Source organism: Oncorhynchus mykiss, chromosome 6 (assembly GCF_013265735.2).
Source record: "Oncorhynchus mykiss isolate Arlee chromosome 6, USDA_OmykA_1.1, whole genome shotgun sequence".
NCBI lineage: Eukaryota > Metazoa > Chordata > Actinopteri > Salmoniformes > Salmonidae > Oncorhynchus > Oncorhynchus mykiss.
The window spans coordinates 81,883,346-81,906,544 of NC_048570.1; the positions used below are offsets into that span (position 1 = coordinate 81,883,346).

The 23,199-nt window shown below is 43.7% G+C and overlaps 2 protein-coding genes across 3 annotated transcripts; one reads left to right on the plus strand and one right to left on the minus strand.

The window, feature by feature from the left end:
* Window positions 1–47: 47 nt before the first annotated feature.
* Window positions 48–5,354, plus strand: cdkn2aip (CDKN2A interacting protein). Of its 2 annotated transcripts, none has more exons than XM_036981132.1 (4): window positions 48–196; window positions 1,053–1,302; window positions 1,882–1,997; window positions 2,692–5,354. In XM_036981132.1, exons 2-4 carry the CDS (start codon window positions 1,055–1,057, stop codon window positions 3,231–3,233), a joined length of 906 nt encoding a protein of 301 aa, XP_036837027.1. In that variant the 5' UTR covers window positions 48–196; window positions 1,053–1,054; the 3' UTR covers window positions 3,234–5,354. The 2 variants fall into 2 exon arrangements, with proteins under 2 accessions (XP_036837027.1, XP_036837028.1); XM_036981133.1 differs by lacking the exon at window positions 48–196 and adding an exon at window positions 405–785.
* Window positions 5,355–9,663: 4,309 nt separating this feature from the next.
* LOC110519456 (cocaine- and amphetamine-regulated transcript protein) lies at window positions 9,664–10,820 on the minus strand. Its single transcript, XM_021596562.2, has 3 exons — window positions 10,486–10,820; window positions 10,275–10,358; window positions 9,664–10,028 (listed from the first exon to the last, which is right to left on the minus strand). The coding sequence occupies exons 1-3, from the start codon at window positions 10,807–10,809 to the stop codon at window positions 9,921–9,923; spliced, it is 516 nt and encodes a 171-aa protein (XP_021452237.2). The 5' UTR covers window positions 10,810–10,820; the 3' UTR covers window positions 9,664–9,920.
* Between the last annotated feature and the right edge of the window lie 12,379 nt (window positions 10,821–23,199).

The window sequence follows — 23,199 nt, forward strand, 5'->3', positions numbered from 1 at the left end:
CTACTGTAATGATCAATTTTTTCTATCTAAACCCCCCCAACATATATATAAATGATCTCGAAGTAGCTATATCTTTGATCAAAAACATGTGGTATCTGTTGTTGCGCAATCGTGTGGAAGTTGTAGTTCGACAGTCAACTTGTTTGCATCACTGGTCATGACTCATACAGCAACGGCGCTGCCTGGACAGTTTGAGGTTCGTTCTGAACTGTATATTTGCTATCAATAAAATATATTCTGCAACTTTCTTTGATATAGTTATCCAGTAAGGTATATGTTGCTCAAATAAAGCTAACGTTGGCGTAGTGCAGCCACCAACATACGTTTGTTGTGTTTGCTAGCTAGGCTAATACCCGGCGTTTGTTTTAAAGTCTTATGCTAATTCAATGCTAGCTAACTAGCTAGCCACATTGGAGGATGGCTAGCTATGTAAAATATATTAACCCGGTTGATGTTAAGTTACTCACCGAATGATATGTCTGATGATAAATTAGCTAGTAACAACAGAGACGGTAATGTTAGATAATTGGCATTGCAACAAACCAACATTGACTTCCGTAAACAAGCGGTTTTCTGATTTGGCCCTACTAACGTTACGTGATATTTGTTATGATATCTAAATCGCCCTCTCCCCACAATCTCGAAGTTGTTTGGTAGGCAGTGAGGACAATAATCACAAAGAATAGATGCCAGCAGTGACTTTAAAAGATGTCAGAAGACGACTACTTCAGCTTCTGTAGCGTTATAATATTCCCTCTTAACAAGCCGCTGCTGACAAATTGCAGGTGAAGGACTCTGGCTATAACCATATTTCTGGTGTTATAACTATCATAGAACAGCAACAGCTTCCAGTGCCTGATAAATCTGTTGATGCCGTGCCTCTAGAAAAACATGATAGACAGAGCACAAAACACACTGGATTTACTTAGTGTGGTATATCATTTCCCATCAAATCAGCTGATTTGATTTGAGTCTTGAGTAGCCTGTTTTTGCCTCTAGTCACTGTAACACTGATATAGCCTAACACATTGTGTCTCTGCTCTGTGTTACAGTGATGGCGGAGGGGAGGAGTGGAGAGGACATTGTTTCAGAGTACCTGGACCAGAACCCCCACCTGGTCGAGTGGGTGGAGTCACTCCGAGGAGGGCATGAGACCAACAAGCAGTGGCATGCCAGACGAGAGTTTTTCCTGAGGAACATGGAGACGTTCCCCACAGTCCAGCCGGGCTTCCCCAGCCCCAGTCTGGACAGGCTGCTCTCACTGTCCATATGCTGGGCCAACCACATCTTCTTGGGCTGCAGGTATGTGTATTGTAGCCTGGTCCCAGATCTGTTTGTGCTGTCTTGTCAACTAGATCTCAAACAGGCGATGTTTGAGGAATGGATAGAGGAACTTCGTTTTTTATGGATTTCGATGTGGAGCGTTACTGTAATATAATTTTCACACTTCACACAAAATGTATGCACATACTACTGTAAGTATATCTGGATAAAAGCATCTGTTAACTAGCGTATACTACAGAGACGAGCAGAGCTGCAATGGCCTGGTTATGCATCCATGAAAACCTGCTGGAAAGGACAGTGTGAGAAGAAAATATCCGAGCCAGCACAGTATATGGTTGGGGTCTGCACTGTTGATAGTGTGAAAATAGTATTAGTTAGAGTTATAATGGGGGGTGCTGCTGGTGTTCTTCAATAGCATCTGGTTTAAAATCGTTCAACACTAGAACATATACTCTCCAGTTTGGACCAACCAGAATGAACAACTACTACAGTATTCCAAAAAAGTAAACCAATGTAAAAACAAACAAACAAAACAGGAGACAAGGGTCAACTGTCCTAAAAGGAATTTAGTCTTCTTCTGACTGTGTTGTTTTGCAGATACCCTCAACCTGTCATGGACAGGATCAAGGAAATGGCAGAGGGAGTGGTTGTCAATGATGCTCCAGTTCGAAAGACCAGAGATGAAATCTTGGGGAAAGGAAAGAGGACTGCAGGTATGATGCTGAAATCCTACTGTATATTCAGTTGTGTACATACTTCTCATAACTAGTTTTTATTACTTTTTCCCCCTTCTAATTTTTATTACTACTTGTTATTTAAGACTTTGTTTGACATTTGATCCTTGATTGATATTGTACTGCATTGTTGAAGAGAGGTAGCAAGTAAGTATTTCACTCTACTGTTTACACCTGTATCCTGTGCACTTGATCAATAAATGTTGATTTCATTTGAATTTGAAACTATTTAAAGTTTAGATTCCTTGTATAGTTTGGAGAGTCCAACTTTAAACGTTTTAATTGACGCTAATATTATAGCCCTACAAAAAAGAAATGTCCTGTCTTTGACCAATGGCCTGTCTTTGCTTCAGGGTTGTACAGTATTGTTAACTCATGGAAGTGATTCAGTACACTGAACGGCAATTACTGTGATGCTGTATATCCATTTCTGTATATTTGTGGGACAATTAAAGTGGGAAAAGTTCTGTATTTTTCCATCAAAATACTCTACATTGTTACGGTTAGATTAATCATACAGCAGTATTTTTTCTGCTGCTTTTGTTTTGGCCTTGAAGTAAACGCTGCCTATCCGACGCCTCCCTCACACCGCTGGAATCTGTCCTCTGCAGGTGAAGCCAGTGTTGCCGGGAAGAATCCCTACTCAGTTGTCTTTTATCTTGCTGATTCTCAGGGGGCGACGACGACAGCTGCGCCAAGCGGACCAAGCCTGGGAACCCCTTCAAGCAAGGCCCTCCCCCGCAGGCACCGGCCGAGCACCAGCCCTTCTTCAACCGCCTCTACAAGGCTGTGGCGTGGAAGCTGGTGTCGGCAGGGGGCTTCGGCCCCAACCTGGACCACTTTGAAATCCTGCGTGCCTGCACTGAGTCGTCCAAAGAGAGCCTGAGCTGCGTCTTTGTGCCCCTGAAGGACATCCCCGACCTGCCTGCGGCGCGCTCCCAGAAGGAGGGCCAGGTGTGCGAGCTGCGCTGCCAGACAGTCTATCTGGGCACGGGCTACGGGCGTGACGAGGCAGCCGCCAGGGCCATGGCATCCAAGGAGGCCCTCAAGGCCTTCCAGGGGCGCAAGGTGATGGTGAAGATCTGCCGGCGGCGGTTCAATGGTAGGGATGTAGAGGATCTGGTGCTGCTGGATGATCAGCCCAGGAACCCGGGCTTCCCTCCCGCTATCAGCTACCCCTTCCAGCCAGAGCAGCAGGGAGACGGGCCGTCGTAGCACAGCCATGGGTCATAGAGTATCCTCCGGGGGCCTTTCCAGGGTCATGTTCAGTAGGCATCAAAATGTAGTAAAATAGGGACGTAGGAATGGGGGTTTGAAATAATTTCACAATTTGAATAGTATAATGAATTTTTGTCAGATATTCGAAATACATGTGTTATTGTTATATTTTGTTTGTTAGTTGTTGTTTTTTTTACCTGAGCACTGCTGCGGGAGGGAGAGAGGCTGGCGCTCTATTGCTGCAGCTGCAGAGGGGGCGAACAGATGGATGGAGGGAGAGAGAGACACCAAGGCAATTCAATGTTATTTATTATCCTATATAACAGTGCCTGTCTTGACTGGAGTAGCCTAGAGAAGCTAGCCAGCTATAGCTAGCTAGGCTAATTGAGGCCACATGCTGAGCTTTTCCCCCAACCCCATTCAGATAAAACAACAGCCTACCTGTTGGTTGTTATTCTTTCTCATTTCGCTAAATTTTAATTCAGTAATTTTATTCCATCTTGCATTGCATAAGTAAACTTTCATTCCACTTGTTACACATTTGGCCTCTTTTCCACGTTGATTGGCCTACATAAACAACAAGCTACACATGGCTACCGGTCTTTTTATAAAAACAACATAAAAAAGTTAGTTTTATTAAATTAATAATTTGAAATTTCTCACAAAATGTTATACTCACACAAGTATTCGAATACTCTGTTGGAATATTCGAATAACCATGCACATCCCTAACTGGGAGGAACTACCTCTCCTGGTCCAATAATACATGCTAATTTCAGTTTCTCGTTCCGAAACGTTTTGCTACTGTGTGCCCTAATGAACACGGCCCTGGTATTTAGAAGTTGTGTGGGTTTGAATGGAGCTGCTCTATGAGTCATACAGTACCACTGAATGGATGGACTCAATGCATCACCACCACTTAGTCGTTTTTACGCTTTTATTATTCTTGAGGAGCGTATACCCAGTTCTTGTTCCATAGGTCATTTGGATTCCTTCAGAGTGGGGATGGTAAGAAGTTTAGTCCCTTTTAGTATCGGTTGTGCCTGTCTGCTGCCTACAACAATGGAGAAATGTACACACTTCGTAAGGGTGTGGTTCACAAAATGTCACCACATTTTCCCTCCCTTTGCTTGGGTCTATAGTCACGCCATGCACTTTCCTTCTACGTCCTCTAGCTCAGGGCTCCGGGGTGAAGTTCCCCATAGATCTAGGATCAGCTTCCTCTCCCTCAATCCTAACCTTAGCCATTAGTCAGGAAAATGCTAAACTGCCCCAGGATCAGCCTCTAGGTGCAACGTAACCCTACACCTAGCTCAGGACTATGGTGGATAGTGCGGCTGCACTGGGTCTGACCTTCAAGCCATTTAATCAGCTATCTGATTAACAACCCGACCACTAGACGAGGGACATTTCTACCGTTTATCAATACCGTTAATAACATGCAACTAATGAATCCTGTGTGGCTCGTCATTCGAGTTTTCTATTGATGCTTCAAATCTCCCTGAGTGATCACATTACAAATGTTATGCTTTTTTTGTTTAATGAAGTTACAAAGTTAGTCATGGAATGAGAATGAGGTATACTTTTGATAATTTAACACCGGCTCTCGTATTTAAAATGCACAAGTCCTCTGACAGAATCATTATTTCAACTGTTGTTTTCTGTTCACAGTAGAATGCATTGTCACTATTATAACTCAGTGTGTTTGTCTGAATACTAACGGAGGCATCTTGTTTAGTTGTTCTGCATGATGTAGATCTTGTTGATGATGGAACTTTGACATTCATTTAAAACCACTGTGTTCTATTTTGTGTGAGGAAAGCTGTTGAGAAAATGTCAGTTTTTGTTATGTTTCTGAATTGATTCAGTAATTCTAAAGGAGATGATTGGCGTTAAGCCAGGTTCATAGAATTGTATGACATGTTTGATAGTGCTTGAGTCTTTACATTCAAAAACCATCAATGGAAGATCGCTGCTGTAATGTTTTGCTTTTCAAAGCTGAATGATATGAAATGGGTTGCATTGATGTGTAAATGGCCACAATATTTAGTGACATTTTACATTTCTATGAGCGGTCCCTGTTTCTATATTTTTGTTAATAAAAATAATTTAAGAATGTTTGTCGTCCAATGATTGTCTCTTATCCACACTGACATGAAGAGGGTGAAACACATTTATCAAAGACAAGAACATAGATTAAGTCCCAATTATGGTAAGGTTAGGTTGCCATCAAGTCTTTGGGGTTTGAATTTTGATAGTTGTAGCCTTATTGATAATTGACTGATAGATTATTTCAATTCATCCATACAGGTTTTGGAGAGGTGCAGGGGCCTGCCACACTGGGCGCCCGGGGAGCTGTTGTAGGGGATAAAGTGCCTTGCTCAAGGGCACAAGGGTTGCTGGATCGTCTCCCTAACCGCTAGGCTACCTGTCGCCCATGTAGTATGTCTCAAGCATAATGACTCAGGGTAATGAAAACACATGCTAGGATATATTTAAGCAATACGGCACGAGAGGGTATTGTATATGGCCAATATACCATGGCTAAGGGCTGATCTTAGGCACGACGCATCGCCTGGATACAGCCCTTAGCCATGGAATATTGGTCATATACCACAAACACCCGTGCTGCCTTATTGCTATTATAAACTGGTTACCAACATAGTTAGAGCAGTAAAAATAAATGTTTTGTCATACCTGTGGTATACTGTCTGATATTCCACGGGTGTCAGCCAATCAGCATTCAGGGCTCGAAACAACCCAGTTCATAATAATCAGATAATGTTCTTGCCTTCTGCTTTCTCATTACAGTCCTTAGAGTCTGCTACTGATTTACAAGTAATTGTGCCTAGTCACTCTCCCTGGCATCTTCATTACGTTCTTCTCTCAATAGCCGTAATAATAATGTAATAGATGCACCCATCAACATGCATTTTGAGTCACCCTTGGTCAGCTTCTTGTTCCCGCTTAATAGGTGTTAGTTACTTTACAAGCCAAGTCAAGTCCTTATAAATCGTGATTTAATTGGCATATTGGTGGCTGACCTCATCCTGACCCGCCGCTGTCTTGTGTCACCATCATAGTGTTTCCTTCAGGTTGTTGTAGTACTGCTGGAGAGTTAGTATGTGTTTACGCTACTCACAGCTAGTTAACTGTGGAATATGTTCCTTTAGATATACACTGAGTATACAAAACATTAAGAACACCTGCTGAATAGTAGGAAGGTGTTCCTAATGTTTGGTATACTCCGTGTATAATACTTAATGAGTGAAGGGAAAATGATGTTTTAGCACAGCATGGTTACAGACCATATGTATGTAGTGTGATTGTAACAACAAGGCGTTGAGGGTCCTTTGGAATGAACATTATTGGATGTGGTGGGGAATTTAATCTGATGGGAAAGTTTTCTGTACAACCCACAGATGGTGTTTCATAGATAGCGATAACACTCACACACATACATGAGTGCATCTGACCCTTGTCAATTTGATGAGTCAAATATTTTAATTGTACCTGTCTCACTCCCTATCAAATAAAGAGATATGCCAGAACTAGCAACAGAGCAAAATACTGCATGAAAGACAATGCTGTGTTTAGGTTATGTAAAGTTTATGTAAATAAGCCAGCTGCAGCATAATTTGCTATGTGACCTGATTTCTCTGGCTCTAAACAGCCCATTATTAACTTCCATGTTTGTCCTCACATCTGAAGTGTCAGCCGAATAGTTATTTAAAGGCCCAGTGGAGTCAAAAAACAACCTTCTGCACAACAACACTCCCCACTCTGAGCCAACTCCTGTGCTCTGTTGGGTGAGACTTTTGAGCTTTGAGTGGCATGTGTTCTTTCACCGAAGATGAAGAGTTTGAGCATTGCCCTGGACAGAACTGAATGCACGCTGCCAGTGGCGTGTATTCATGGGTGGCAAGGAAAGCCAGGCTTCCCCCAAAAACGGACCAAGAAAAATAAAACAAATCTTGAGTCTCTATGTGTTTCATAATTTTCGAAACAGCGCCCCTCTGTCTTGGTATATGTAGGCCCTCTATTTGATGCCCTCTGGTCCAAAAGAGTATGGCGATGTTGCTGCAAGCCAGCGAGCACCCTTGAATAAAAAAAAATCAAATAATAGCTAATCAGCATTGAGCTAAACTGAGTGAGCTCAACTGTGAATGGTCTTGGCATTCCAAAAAAGGGTCAAGGGAAGCCAGTTAGGATTTGGCTTCACTCCTATCAAATCGCATTGAGAGCATAGGTCATTGACAGAAACAACCTGAATTGTTGCACCTCCTTTTGATTCCCTCCAGCGGCTAGCTAGCTAAAATTGTCCCTTTCCTTTAGGCCTATACAGTATATCACGGTCGCAAGGCATATGAACCAACAGATTATAGAGCAAACAACACAATTATCACAACATATAGGTTGTAACCGCTACTGTCTGTTACACAAACATGTTCAATCATAGAGACATGTACAGATATCACGCTTGTTGTTGGCCGACTTTTTTGGAGAAGTTAGATTTTATTTGTCTCCACTATTGACTTAACGTTGTTTATGACCAGGCTCTTTGCAGGAAAGTAAGTTTGATGTGCGTCAGTGCACGCTGTTAACATTGCCATCAGCAGGTAACTTTCAGATAATGGTCCTTTTTCCAGTCTCATTCATCATCACTGTCCCGAGTGGGCTTCTCTGTGTGTGCATCCATCAGACTATACTGTCAACCAGAGAGTTCCCACTTCCAGCGATCTATTCAATATGAATAAACATAAAGGAAACTAACGCATAGAGAAGTAACACCATGTGTGTGTATCACATGGTATGTGTGAAACTCACTCCCCAGACTGAAGTAGCCCCACTTATGACGCGACTGGTAAGATGCTTCAGCAGAGCGGTCACGTACGTTTGCAAGGAAAGGTCCTGGGCTTGAGCCTAGGTATGAGCCGATTCAGGAGGAAGCGGTACTTGCTAGGCAAGCTGCGTGAGGTCCGTTACAGGTGGTGCGGTGACCCAGATCTGCAGTTTCGCTCAGATCAATGCTGGGGACTGTGGTTGCTGTAGAGTAAGTTGGGGGGTGAATGTCGAAACTCACTCCTTAGCCTGAAGTTGTGCCGCTGAGGAGCTTGCTTTTCAGTAGCGCGACTGGTAAGACGATTCAGGAGGGCGGACAGTGTGTTTGAAAGGCAGGCGCCAAATAGACCGAAATAACATTCTGTGTTGTAGAATGCAACACAATCTAGAGGAAAAAGAAACACACACCTATTTAGGCGAGGTGCTGGCTAGCAGAGTGGAAAACTTGAAAATAAAGGAGAGCCGCACTCTAAGAGCTCAGATGCCCAACGTTTCGACAGGCAAACTGTCTTCACCAGGGTATGAACGCAACACATTCATTATTAATGAGACATGGGCCCATCGGAGAAGAGAGAGGAGAGGAATCAGAGAGACAGCCTGGAGAAGTGAGGGATGGAGGGATGGAGGTGGAGATCAACCGCAGTGGGAGAGCCTGGGAGGATGGGTAAATTTTAGCTATTTAGGTATGTGGTGTTGTAAGGCAATCCACAACTATGAACTATGACAGCAATCCCACCTCCTGCCTTACAACACCTGTCTCTGCGTCACCGATTGCATTTATGTAATTAGCTGATATGACCTCACAGCCTAACAATGTCCTACGATTCAGTCCTATGTTTGAATCAGATACACACACCTTGGTGTGATAATATGTGAGAGCATGTGTTCCAAATGGCAACCTATTCTCTATACACTGCTCTACTTATGACCAGAGCCCATCAACAACAACTTGATTTACAACATGTTTTGCAAACACCAACTGTCAGGTTTGTGAGCCACTTTGGGTGGAACAGAATGGAAAAATTCAAACCTGCTACTTTTGTGTTATTTCAGGAAATACTGTAATAAAAGGGTTTGCTTTCCTCTAACCGAGTAATGTTGGTTACCTCACAACAATGCAAAGACACCCCAAAAAAGCCTGGAGTGACACCAATGCTTCTATGGAAAAACACCACAAGGGAAATAGTTAAATAACATACTTTTTATTCACTTGAAAACCATAAAATATTCTCTACAAGTTGAACTATTGTGATTATATAACTTGTATTAATCTTAATGAAGGTCGTGTAAATGTCTACTGCTCTAAGTAAATACTATGTATTAGATTAAACTAATGTACATACACTACTGTTTTGTTTCTGTCCGACCATATCTCCATTTGGCCTAAAAATGCTATTTCATTCTCAGTCCAGACAAGACTCAGCCCTCATGAATCCATGTACTTCATGACTAATATTATCGGTAGGTATTTTTTACTTAATGAGTTTGTAGGAAATAACCCATAACATTATCGCACACAGCATTGCGCATCATCTGTATGCATGTGGATCATGGAATTATTGGAGCAAAGAGAGACCACTCAGACTGCTTTACAAAACAAGATAGAGCGCTGTTTATTCATAGCACAACTCATTTTTGGTTACAGAAACATCCAGTTGAAAATAAAATATTTCATAAGTTCAAAATAAGCCTTTTTGGGGACAATCTCTCAGAATGCAACCTGTCACTCTCCGGATAATCGTATATTGTAGTATCATAACAATATTCCTATATCACATATCGTTCTGATGTAACAGTTTTAGTTTGCCATCAACTTCTAACTTACATTCAGACCAATTCAATTCACAAGCACTTGAGCAGGTAAGAGTTGCAGAAAGCTCCGCGAGGACAGTCGCACATTTTGCCGATTCTCGCGCCCTTTCTCACTGCGCACTGCTCTCCAACGTCGCACTGAAAAAAAGAAGGTAGACAAAATAAGACCGTGTGTGACATTTTTGCCAACAGATGCAAAGGTCTGTGGGGCCATATCCACCTGTCACCACATCAGATCACATCATTCCCAAAACATGGCACATGAACGCATTTAGTGAAAGTTAAAATGTTGAAATGTAGTTTTACGCGCCAGTTTAGGCAATCCGTTTTTCGAAATATAGGTCGTTCCATGTTTAGAAGGTTCGTTCAAATTGTTAAATTTACCGTAGGGACTTGGCCGAATTTCTTTTCCCAGAATGGAAGTCTCTTGGTCTGCAGCTTTTTAAGAACGTCATGTAGTGCTCCAAGCTGTGGGAAATATTGACACATTAGAATGAGAAATCCTTCCAAAGCAGACCTTTCAAATAGACAAAAATCTAATGCTCATTAACCATTAAAGTCGCAGGTTTTACTTTTAGCCTAGATAGAAACTTACCAGTTGCTTTTCGTTGGTCAAATTCGGATCTTTGGGGTAGAAGTCTCTCACACTTCTTGTGTCGAAGTCCAGTTCGGAATCCGAGTAGTCAATTTCAGCACTAAGAACGATGGACAGCAACACCGCGCAAACCACCGCTCTGGTCCATAGCCTGGAGCTCTCCATGGTCCTAATGAGATTGCGCACAGTATAAGATATATTTCGTCTCCAAAAAGGTCCCGTTCTAATACTCCAGTTACCGCAATCCAAACACCTTTTATCTGTGTACCGCCGTGGCCGAAGTCTGTGACTTCCGTTGCGCCACCTTAACCATAGATTTTTCATGCGTAAGAGAGATGGCGTGGGTGAGTCATTACGTAAAGTTGGATGGCTTGTAATTGCTTAAAATTGTGGGCGCTCCTACAAGGCACAGATTACTCACTTTTTTTTCATTGACGACATGAGATGTTTTCTATGAGATGGTACAGTGCCTTCGGAAAGAATTCAGACCCCTTGACTTTTTCCACATTTTGTAACGTTACAGCCTTATTCTAAAATTGATTAAATTGTTTCACCCCTCATCAATCTACACACAATACACCATAATGACAAAGCAAAAACAGTTTTTTTTAAATGTTTGCTCATTTCTTTAAAAAAAATTAAATATCACATTTACATAAGTATTCAGACCCTTTACTCAGTACTTTGTTGAAGCACCTTTGGCAGGGATTACAGCCTGAGTCTTCTTCGGTATGATGCTAAAAGCTTGGCACTCTGCAGATCCTCTAAAGCTCTGTCAGGTTGGATGGGGAGTGTTGCTGCACAGTTATTTTCCGTTCTCTTCATAGATGTTCGATCGGGTTCAAGGCCTTGGTTTTGCTGGGCCACTCAAGGACATTCAGAGACTTGTCCCGAAGCCACTCCTGCATTGCCTTTGCTGTGTGCTTAGGGTCATTGTCTTGTTGGAAAGTGAGCCTTCGCCCCAGTCTGAGGTCCTGAGCGGTCTGCAACAGGTTTTCATCAAGGATCTCTCTGTACTTTGCTCCGTTCATCTTTGCCTCGTTCCTGACTAGTCTCCCGGTCCCTGCCGCTGAAAAACATCCTCACGGCATGATGCTGCCACCACCATGCTTCACCATAGGGATGGTGCCAGGTTTCCTCCAGACGTGACACTTGGCATTCAGGCCAAAGAGTTCAATCTTGGTTTCATCAGACCAGAGAATCTTGTTTCTCTTGGTCTGAGAGTCTTTAGGTGGCTTTTGGCAAACTCCAAGCGGGCTGTCATGTGCCTTTTACTGAGGAGTGGCTTTCGTCTGGCCACTCTACCATAAAGGCCTGATTGGTGGAGTGCTGCAGAGATGGTTGTCCTTCTGGAAGATTCTCCCATCTCCACAGAGGAACTCTAGAGCTCTGTCAGAGCAACCATCGGGTTCTTGGTCACCTCCCTAACGAATGCCCTTCTCCCTCAATTGCTCAGTTTGGCTGGGTGGCCAGCTCTAGGAAGAGTCTTGGTGGTTCAAAACTTATTCCATTTAAGAATGATGGAGGCCACTGTGTTCTTGGGGACCTTCAATGCTACAGAAATGTTTTTGTACCCTTCCCCAGAGCTGTGCCTCGACATAATCCTGTCTCGGAGCTCTACAGACAATTCCTTCGACCTCATGGCTTGGTTTTTTGCTCTGGCATGCACTGCCATCTGTGGGACCTTATATAGACAGGTGTGTGCCTTTTCAAATCATGTCCAATCAATTGAATTTACCACAGGTGGACTCCAATCAAGTTGTAGAAACATCTCAAGGATGATCAATGGAAACAGGATGCACCTGAGCTCAATTTCGAGTCTCATAGCAAAGGATCTGAATACTTATGTAAATAAGGTATTTCTGTTTTTTTAATTTTTAATGCATTTGCAAAAATGTCTAAAAACCTGTTTTCGCTTCGTCATTATGGAGCATTGTGTGTACATTGCTGAGATGTTTTTATTTCATTTATCCATTGTAGAATAAGGCTCAACAAAATGTGGAAAAGGCCAAGAGGTCTGAATACTTTCCGAAGCCACTGTTTGTACCAGAAAGACCACCCCCATATTCATGTTGGGCGGGATGACGAGGTACATTTGAAGAGGGGTCATTTGTTGGCAGAGGAAAGACGGAAGAAAAAGCATGGCGCTTGCAACGCCAGGGTTGAGAGTTCGAATCTCACGCAGGACCAGTACAAAACGTATGTACTCACAACTGTAAGTCGCCCTAAATAATAGCGTCTGCTAAAGTACGTAAATAGTTACGCTATATCAGTGTAGGTGATTTTATCAAATGATTACACCAGTTTTATAGTGTATTTTGGACACATTACAGATTACACGTGAAAAAAAAATGTAGGACCATAGTTTTAGTTACCTCTGGTGCCAGGTGCTGTAAGTTTGTCACATTTTCTCGCCAAATAATCATGGCATTCAGAAATCATCTTACGGCAAATATGTGACCCTGTCTTTGTGTGTCACCTCTCCCCTCGTTCTGTGAAGAAACTTGGTTGGGAAACAGACTGAACTGGTCAGAACTGCACATGACGCACTAGCCTACTCATCTTTAACCATTCTGGTGCATTAAGACAATTAACCATAACACAAGCATGGTTATCGTGTAGAGATGGTCATTAGAAATATTGACACAGATCACAGACGGATATACTGTGTTGCTGTCTTGCTGTTACATTATGTTTTGTTCTTGATCATCTCGGTTTCTGACGGCAGCATCAAGTGTCTCCGGGTTCGGAGCTGGCTATTCACGAAACATCCGAGACATCTCTTTTGATCTCTTATTTCCGCGATATCCCAGTTTCCTGTCTGTCAGCCCGAGACCGAGATGAGGACTAGAGCGCTTTGATTGCGCTGGGGCTGCTGCGCGTTTGTGTGAGTCACTACTCCATTTTCCAATTACCGACTTAGACGCCGATAGGCCTATTAAAACATTTTTATTCACAGCAGATAAAAAAACATGTTTATTAGCAGTGGTGGAAACGTACCCAATTTGTCATGGGCAACTTTGTCTCAAGTAAAAGTGAAAGTCACCCAGTGAAATGCCACTTGAGTAAAAGTCTAAAAGTATCTGGTTTTAAATGTACTTAAGTAAAGTGGTGGAAAAAGTACACAATTGTCATACTTGAGTAAAAGTTTTTAAAAAAGAGAAAAAAGTAAATGATATTGGCTACATCAAATGTTTTAAATAAGCAAACCAGTTGGCTCAATTTTCTTGTTGTTTAAAAAAAAATCAGGGACAGTCGGGTGCAGGTTTCTTACCGTTCCACTCAAGCCAATTTCAATAATTAATTTGTTATTATTTTTGATCGGTTTGCTTTGCTTTTATTGAACGTAGACCTACACAAAGATGTCTGCATTTCTGTTGAGTTGTGATGTTTTGCATTGTGTTGTTGCCATGGTCTTATTCAACAACAAATCAGCTGCTAGGAGAGCTTCTCCTCTCATTCATATATTTCCTAACTAGACCCAACAACAAAGCACCAATTAACCTACAAATGGAGGGTCAAGGAAATTAAGCTTTTTATTGATCATGGAGGCAGCCAAAGCCAACCCACATTCTGGGATATTCAGATAATTAGAACCAGATTTCTGTCTAGACCAAATAAATCAACCTTGGTGGTATACATAGGGCCTACTTCAATCCATCAATGTAGAAGGCGTCAGGTACTGACTGCAAAACTTAGTCTGGCTCTACTTTTTAGTGCAACAACAGTAGTTACTCCATATATGCTTTTTTAAATCTACAATTGAATGGAAAAGTTTCATTAGACAAGACTCCAATATTTGTATTGATCTGTCACACATAAAACACAAAAATTCCAACAAACAGAACAAACACAACAAACACAGTCAACACCACACAATGTCATATAAAGAGCTCCAGACCATGATATTGATTGATTGATTTTATTTTATGTTTGTTTGTGTTTAGGAGTGCAATAGGGAGGAGACAAGTGAAAATACAGTAGAAAAGTACAAGAGAGAGACAGGATCCAGGTTAAATGTTATCCAACTTGTTTGCCCTGAGTGAGGGATTCTGTTATGAAGGCACACTTCCTTTCTCAGCTCTTCTAAGAGACATCAAATCAAATCAAATCAAAATTATTTATATAGCCCTTCGTACATCAGCTGATATCTCAAAGTGCTGTACAGAAACCCAGCCTAAAACCCCAAACAGCAAGCAATGCAGGTGTAGAAGCACGGTGGCTAGGAAAAACTCCCTAGAAAGGCCAAAACCTAGGAAGAAACCTAGAGAGGAACCAGGCTATGTGGGGTGGCCAGTCCTCTTCTGGCTGTGCCGGGTGGAGATTATAACAGAACATGGCCAAGATGTTCAAATGTTCATAAATGACCAGCATGGTCAAATAATAATAATCACAGGCAGAACAGTTGAAACTGGAGCAGCAGCATGGCCAGGTGGACTGGGGACAGCAAGGAGTCATCATGCCCGGTAGTCCTGAGGCATGGTCCTAGGGCTCAGGTCCTCAGAGAGAGAGAAAGAAAGAGAGAAAGAGAGAATTAGAGAGAGCATACTTAAATTCACACAGGACACCGGATAAGACAGGAGAAGTACTCCAGATATAACAAACTGACCCTAGCCCCCCGACACATAAACTACTGCAGCATAAATACTGGAGGCTGAGACAGGAGGGGTCAGGAGACACTGTGGCCCCATCTGATGACACCCCCGGACAGGGCCAAACAGGAAGGATATAACCCCACCCACTTTGCCAAAGCACAGCCCCCACACCACTAGCCATGCATCTACACTGCAGCTGTCATCCACACGAAGAACACTATATACTGTATATTTACTGAACAAAAATATAAACGCAAAATGTGAAGTGTTTGTCCCATGTTTCATGAGCTGAAATAAAAGATCCCAGATATTTTCCATATGCACAAAAAGCTTATTTCTCTCCAATCTGGTGCACACATTTGTTTACATCTCTGTTTGTGAGCATTTCTCCTTTGCCAAGATTATCCATCCATCTGACAGGTGTGGCATATCAAAGGCTGATTAAACAGCGTGATCATTACACAGGCGCACCTTTTGCAGGGGACAATAAAAGTACCACGGATGTCTTTTGAAGGAGCGTGCAATTGGCATGATGACTGCAGGAATGTCCACCAGAGCTGTTGCCAGAGAATTGAATGTTCATTTCTCTACCATAAGCTGGCTCCAACGTCGTTTTAGAGCCTCCACATCCGGCTTCTTTATCTGAGACCAGCCACCCAGACAGCTGATGAAACTAGGCAGTATTTTTGTGTGTAATAAAGTCCTTTTGTGGTGAAAACTAATTCTGATTTGCTGGGCCTGGCTCCCCAGTGGGTGGGCCTGGCTCCCAAGTGGGTGGGCATTTGCCCTCCCAGGCCTATCCGTGGCTTTGCCCCTGCCCTGTGAAATCCATAGATTAGGGCATAATTCATTAATTTCAATTGACTGATTTCCTTATATAAACTGCAACTCAGTAAGATGGTTGAAATTGTTCCATGTTGCGTTTACTGTTTTTCAGTATATATATATAGCTACATCTGTTCTTCATGCACACATTCCAGATAGAACTGCAGCCAAGTTGGAGGGTGAAGTTGCCCTAGAAACTGATCTTGGTCAGCTTTCCATTTCCTCACTAATGGTTAAGGTTAAGATTGGTGGAGTGGACACTGGATCTGTACCTAGGGGAAACTTCACCCTGGAGCCAGTTACAATCCACATTCATAGTCCACATTTTGCTGACCTGACAGAAAAGTTGTTAATTTTCCACTAATCCAAAACTTGTAATGAAATCCAAAACTTTCCAGGTTTCCAACACCCAGCAATAATTATGTTTGTTGCAGATACTAAATTAAAAGGCCATAACAATTGTTTGTGTGTGTGTGTTACAGCCTGTGGTGTGAGTGTGTGTGTGTGTGTGTGTGTGTGTGTGTGTGTGTGTGTGTGTGTGTGTGTGTGTGTGTGTGTGCGTGCATGTGTGTATTACTGCTTGTGTGAGTGTGTGTTACTGCCTGTGTGTGTTATTGCCTGCTTGTGTATCAATGTTGCCTTCCTGTCTTTGAAGAAAATTCCTAGCTGAAAGGCGCTGCTGTTGTGTAGGAGATCTCATCCTTCATTATTTCCTCCCTTAATTATCCCTTCCTCCCCTCTTCCTCCCCTCTTCCTTCTCTCTTCCTCCCCTCTTCCTTCCATCTTCCTCCTTTCTTCATTCTTTCTTCCTCCCCTCTTCCTTCCATCTTCCTCCCCTCTTTTTCCTTTCTTCATTCTCTCTTCCTCCCCTCTTCCTTCTCTCTTCCTCCCCTCTTCCTTCCATCTTCCTCCCCTCTTTTTCTCTTCTTCATTCTCTCTTCCTCCCCTCTTCCTTCCATCTCCCTCCCCTCTTCTTCCCCTCTTCTTCCCCTCTTCCTCCCCTCTTCCTCCCCTCTTCCTCCTCTCTTCATCCCATCTTCCTCCTTTCTCCCTAATAAGATCCCACTTCTGCTGTTGTTTGTCTTATCGAGACTCCCAAATCCTCCCTTTGTAGCCTTTCTCCCCTGTGTGTGCGTGTGCTTGCGTGTGTGTGTGCTTGCGTGTGTGTGTGTGCATGTGTGTGTGTGCATGCATGCGTGCATGTTTGTGTGTGTGTTTCAGTAGGGTCTAATTATCAAGCCAAAAAGGACTTTGCAATGCTGCCATTGATTCTACGTGGGAGTGGATGATTACGTCCTTCTCACCTCAGATATTTAAATGTTGTTTACTCTCTCACAGTAGAGGGCAATCATAAGATCTGGGCTCAAATGAACACAAAGAAGATGGCTGAATCCCAACTGGCAGCCTATTCCCTATATGGCTTTGCTCAAAAGTAGAGCACTATATATACAGTATAGGGAATGTGGTGCCATTTGGGACGCAGAGGAGAAGACAGCATCCTGCTCTGCACCCAGCTGCTGCGTCATGGCAGAGGGAGTTGGAACAAAGCTACAAATCTGGTCTTTCGTGGGAATAAACTTGGACTTGCGCCTCACGTCTTTCTTGAGAAGGTTCACTGTATGCTCACACACACACACACACACGCGCGCACACGCACGCGCACGCACACACACACACAAAGACACACACACACACACACACGCACACGCACACGCACACACACACACACACACACACACACTTCTTTATCTGGATCCCCATCAGCTGATGCCGGGGTCCAATTCGTCTCTGATCTGTGAGTTGAGTTTTTAGTTCAGTTTAGTTTTATGTAGTATATGGCAGCTAAAAGCAGAGTTGCCAAAGTTACAACTTGTTTGGAAAGCTCTGGGAAAAGTAGACTTTCAATATGTAAGAAAGTTAGACTGTCTCCTCTATAACCTTCCTGTCTATTTCTGTGGAACCTCTTGAGCTTTGCTGTGGTGAAGCTGTGATTACCTGCACCACCAAGTCAAATCTGCTCTATCCTCATCTCTTCTCCATCTCCTCTCCTCTCCTTCATCTGCACTGATTGGAAAATACTTGGCAGGTGAAAACAATATGGTGGCTGCTCATCATTAGGCTGGCTTGCACCTGGTCAGTCCTTTCAGATAAGAGCAATCAAGGAGAGGAGATGAGGATAGAAGCGGTTATGGAGCGGGCCAAGAGCTTCAAGTTCCTTGGCATCCACATCACTAAGGACTTAACATGGTCCACACACACCCACACAGTCGTGAAGAGACCTGTTTGAACTTGTTATCAGTATAAAAGACACCTGTCCACAACCTCAAACAGTCACACTCCAAACTCCGCTATGGCCAAGACCAAAGAGCTGTCAAAGGACACCAGAAACAAAATTGTAGACCTGCACCAGGCTGGGAAGACTGAATCTGCAATAGGTAAGCAGCTTGGTTTGAAGAAATCAACTGTGGGAGCAATTATTAGGAAATGGAAGACATACAAGACCACTGATAATCTCCCTCGATCTGGGGCTCCACGCAAGATCTCACCCTGTGATCACAAGAACGGTGAGCAAAAATCCCAGAACCACACGGGGGGACCTAGTGAATGACCTGCAGAGAGCTGGGACCAAAGTAACAAAGCCTACCATCAGTAACACACTATGCCGCCAGGGACTCAAATCCTGCAGTGCCAGACGTGTCCCCCTGCTTAAGCCAGTACATGTCCAGGCCCGTCTGAAGTTTGCTAGAGAGCATTTGGATGATCCAAAAGAAGATTGGAAGAATGTCATATGGTCAGATGAAACCAAAATATAACTTTTTGGTAAAAACTCAACTCGTCGTGTTTAGAGGACAATGAATGGGGCCATGTATCGTGAGATTTTGAGTGAAAACCTCCTTCCATCAGCAAGGGCATTGAAGATGAAACGTGGCTGGGTCTTTCAGCATGACAGTGAACCAAAACACACCGCCCGGGCAACGAAGGAGTGGCTTCGTAAGAAGCATTTCAAGGTCCTGGAGTGGCCTAGCCAGTCTCCAGATCTCAACCCCATAGAAAATCTTTGGAGGGAGTTGAAAGTCCATGTTGCCCAGCAACAGCCCCAAAACATCACTGCTCTAGAGGAGATCTACATGGAGGAATGGGCCAAAATACCAGCAACAGTGTGTGAAAACCTTGTGAAGACTTACAGAAAACATTTGACCTCTGTCATTGCCAACAAAGGGTATATAACAAAGTATTGAGATAAACTTTTGTTTTTGACCAAATACTTATTTTCCACCATCATTTGCAAATAAATTCATAAAAAATCCTACAATGTGATTTTCTGGATTTTTTTTCTCATTTTGTCTGTCATAGTTGAAGTGTACCTATGATGAAAATTACAGGCCTCTCTCATCTTTTTAAGTGGGAGAACTTGTACAATTGGTGGCTGACTAAATACTTTTTTGCCCCACTGTAGGTGGAGAGAGGAAAGAGAAAGGTGGAGAAAGGAGGGAGGGAGAAAAAGAAGGGGAGAGGTGGAGAGAGAAACAACATTAGTCTTATCAAGAGAGGAGAAGTGATCTCTGTCCAGTGCTATAATTACAGCTGGCCAATGCCACTGTCACCTACATGCTTCGTTAGTACAGGGCCCATCACTGCCACAACACGCTTTAATGGACCCTGATGTAGGAGAGGGAGGAGGAGGACACGAGGGCAAGGTGAAGCTGCTCCTCAGGTCGGTAAATTGTTCTGTGTCTGTGATCTTAACTTTTTCTCTTCCTCTCTATCTCTCTCTCGCTCTCTGTCTGTCTTTTCTCTCCTCGTATCTCTCTCCTCGTCTGTCATTCTGTCTTTGTCTCTCTTTCTCTGTCGTGCTCTGTCTCACTCTCTCCTTTCTCTCTCCCTCCCGTTCTCTCTCCCGTTCTCTCTCCCGTCCTCTATCTCCAATTTTAATGTCTTCAGGCCTCTAATTTCTTCAAGGTTTTTTTTGTCAATGAGAGTGCCAATCAACACACACACACACACACACACACACACACACACACACACACACACACACACACACACACACACACACACACACACACACACACACACACACACACACACACACACACACACACACACACAGGTTTTGTGTTGATACCAGCTGTGACTGACACCTAATTGGTAGATAGCAAGTGAGACAAGAGAAGCCATGTCCAAATCAAATCAAATCAAATTGTATTTGTCACATACACATGGTTAACAGACGTTAATGCGAGTGTAGTGAAATGCTTGTGCTTCTAGTTCCGACAGTGCAGTATTATCTAACAAGTAATCTAATGATTTCACAACAACTACCTTATACACACAATTGTAAAGGAATTAATACATATATGTACATATAAATATATGGATGAGCGATGGCTGAACGGCATAGGCAAGATGCAGTATATGGTATAGAGTACAGTATATACATATGAGATGAGTAATGTAGGGTATGTAAACATTATATAAAGTGGCATTGTTTAAAGTGACTAGTGATACATTTATTACATCCAATTTTGAATTATGAAGTGGCTCGAGATTTGACTCAGAATGTTGGCAGCAGCCACTCAATGTTAGTGACGGCTGTTTGAGATAGAAGCTGGCTGTTTGAGATAGAAGCTGTTTTTCAGTCTCTCGGTCCCAGCTTTGATGCACCTGTACAGACCTCGCCTTCTGGATGATAGCGAGGTGAACAGGCAGTGACTGGGGTGTTTGTTGTCCTTGATGATCTTTTTGGCCTTCCTGTGACATCGGGTGGTGTAGGTGTCCTGGAGGGCAGGTAGTTTGCCCCGGGTGATGCGTTGAGCAGACCTCACAACCCTCTGGAGAGCCTTACATTTGTGGGCGACAGGATGCTCTCGATTGTGCATCTGTAAAATTTTGTGAGTGTTTTTGGTGACAAGCCAAATTTCTTCAGCCTCCTGAGGCACTGTTGCGCCTTCTTCACCACGCTGTCTGTGTGGGTGGATTTCAGTTTGTCCGTGATGTGTACGCTGAGGAACTTAAAACCTTCCACCTTCTCCACTACTGTCCCGTCAATGTGGATGGGGGGCTGCTCCCTCTGCTGTTTCCTGAAGTCCACGATCTCCTTTGTTTTGGTGACTTGAGTGTGAGGTTATTTTCCTGACACCACACTCCGAGGGCCCTCACCTCCTCCCTGTAGGACGTCTCGTTGTTGTTGGTAATCAAGCCTACCACTGTAGTCTGCAAACTTGATGATTGAATTGGAGGCGTGCATGGCCACGCAGTCATGGGTGAACAGGGAGTACAGGAGAGGGCTGAGAACGTACCCTTGTGGGGCCCCAGTGTTGAGGATCAGAGGGGGTTGTTTCCCACCCACCTGGGGGCATCCCCCTGAGCTGCATGCAACTGGAGCTCAGCATGTTAAATGCTGAGCTCCAGTTGATGAACAGCATTCTTACATAGGTAGTCCTGTTGTCCAGATGGGTTAGGTCAGTGTGCAGTGTGATTGCGATTGCATCGTCTGTGGACCTAATGGGGCGGTAAGCAAATTGAAGTGGGTCTAGGGTGTCAGGTAGGGCGGAGGTGATATGATCCTTGACTAGTTTCTCAAAGCACTTCATGATGACGGAAGTGAGTGCTACGGGCGATAGTCGTTTAGCTCAGTTACCTTAACTTTCTTGGGAACAGGAACAATGGTGGCCCTCTTGAAGCATGTGGGAACAGCAGACTAGGATAGGGATTGATTTAATATGTCCGTAAACACACCAGCCAGCTGGTCTGCGCATGCTCTTAGCATGCGGCTAGGGATGTCGTCTGGGACGGGCGTGTCTTGCGAGGGTTAACACGTTTAAATGTTTTACTCACGTTGGCTGCGGTGAAGGAGAGCCCGCAGGTTTTGGTAGCGGGCTGTGTTGGTGGCACTGTATTGTCCCCAAAGTGAGCAAATAAGCTATTTAGTTTGTCTGGGAGCAAGACATCGGGGTCCATGACGGGGCTGGTTTTCTTTTTGTAGTCCATGATTGACTGTAGACCTTGCCACATACTTCTTGTGTCTGAGCCGTTGAATTGTGACTCTACTTTGTCTATATACTGATGCTTAGCTTGTTTGATTGCCTTGCGGAGGGAATAGCTACACTGTTTGTATTCGGTCATGTTTCCGGTCACCTTGCCCTGATTAAAAGCAGTGGTTTGTGCTTTCAATTTTGCATGAATGCTGCTATCCATCCACGGTTTCTGGTTGGGAAGGTTTTAATAGTCGCTGTGGGTACAACATCACCGATGCACTTGCTAATAGACTCGCTCACCGAATCAGCGTATACATCATTGTTGTTGTTCGACGCTATCCGGAACATATCCCAGTCGACGTGATCGAAGTAATCTTGAAGCATGGAATCAGATTGGTCGGACCAGCGTTGAACAGACCTGAGCACGGGCGTTTCCTGTTTTAGTTTCTGTCTATAGGCTGGGAGCAACAAAAGTGAGTTGTGGTTAGATTTGCCCGAAAGGAGGGCAAGGGAGGGCTTTGTATGCATCGCGGGAATTTAGAGTAACAATAATCCAGGATTTTGCCAGCCCGGGTCGCACATTTGATATACTGATCACATTTAGGGAGGCTTGTTTTCAGATTAGCCTTGTTAAAATCCCCAGCTGCAATGAATGCAGCCTTGGGATATGTGGTTTCCAGTTTACATAGAGTCCAATGAAGTTCTTTCAGGGCAGTCGAGGTGTGGGAGGGGATATACACCACTGTGATTATAATCGAAGAGAATTCTCTTGGTAGATAATGCGGTCGGCATTTGATTGTAAGGAATTCTAGGTCAGGTGAACAAAAGGACTTGAATTCCTGTATGTTGTTATGATCATACCATGACTCGTTAATCATAAGGCATACACCCCCGCCCTTCTTCTTACCAGAGAGATGTTTGTTTCTGTCGGCGCGATGCGTGAAGAAACCAGGTGGCTGTACCGACTCTGATAACGTATCCTGAGTGAGCCATGTTTCCGTAAAGCAGAGAATGTTGCAATCTCTGATGTCTCTCTGGAAGGCAACCCTTGCTCGGATTTCGTCTACCTTGTTGTCAAGAGACTGGACGTTGGCGAGTAGTATACTCGGTACCGGTGGGCGATGTGCCTGTCTACGGAGCCTGACCAGAAGACGGCTCCATCTGCCCCTTCTGCGGCGCCGTTGTTTTGGGTCGCCTGCTGGGATCCGATCCATTGTCCTGGGTGGTGGACCAAACGGAGGATCCTCTTCGGGAAAGTCGTATTCCTGGTCATAATGTTGGTAAGTTGACGCTGCTCTTATATCCAATAGTTCCTC

What these genes read in the sequence shown, in the direction of transcription:
- cdkn2aip (XM_036981132.1), top strand. Translation starts at nt 1,055, where the DNA reads ATGGCGGAGGGGAGGAGTGGAGAGGACATTGTTTCAGAGTACCTGGAC. An exon ending in CACATCTTCTTGGGCTGCAG is followed by an intron (nt 1,303 to 1,881) that starts GTATGTGTATTG and finishes GTTGTTTTGCAG; the next exon opens with ATACCCTCAACCTGTCATGG. An exon ending in GAAAGGAAAGAGGACTGCAG is followed by an intron (nt 1,998 to 2,691) that starts GTATGATGCTGA and finishes GCTGATTCTCAG; the next exon opens with GGGGCGACGACGACAGCTGC.
- LOC110519456 (XM_021596562.2), bottom strand. Translation starts at nt 10,809, where the DNA reads ATGAAAAATCTATGGTTAAGGTGGCGCAACGGAAGTCACAGACTTCGG. An exon ending in TGACCAACGAAAAGCAACTG is followed by an intron (nt 10,359 to 10,485) that starts GTAAGTTTCTAT and finishes TATTTCCCACAG; the next exon opens with CTTGGAGCACTACATGACGT. An exon ending in AATTCGGCCAAGTCCCTACG is followed by an intron (nt 10,029 to 10,274) that starts GTAAATTTAACA and finishes TCTTTTTTTCAG; the next exon opens with TGCGACGTTGGAGAGCAGTG.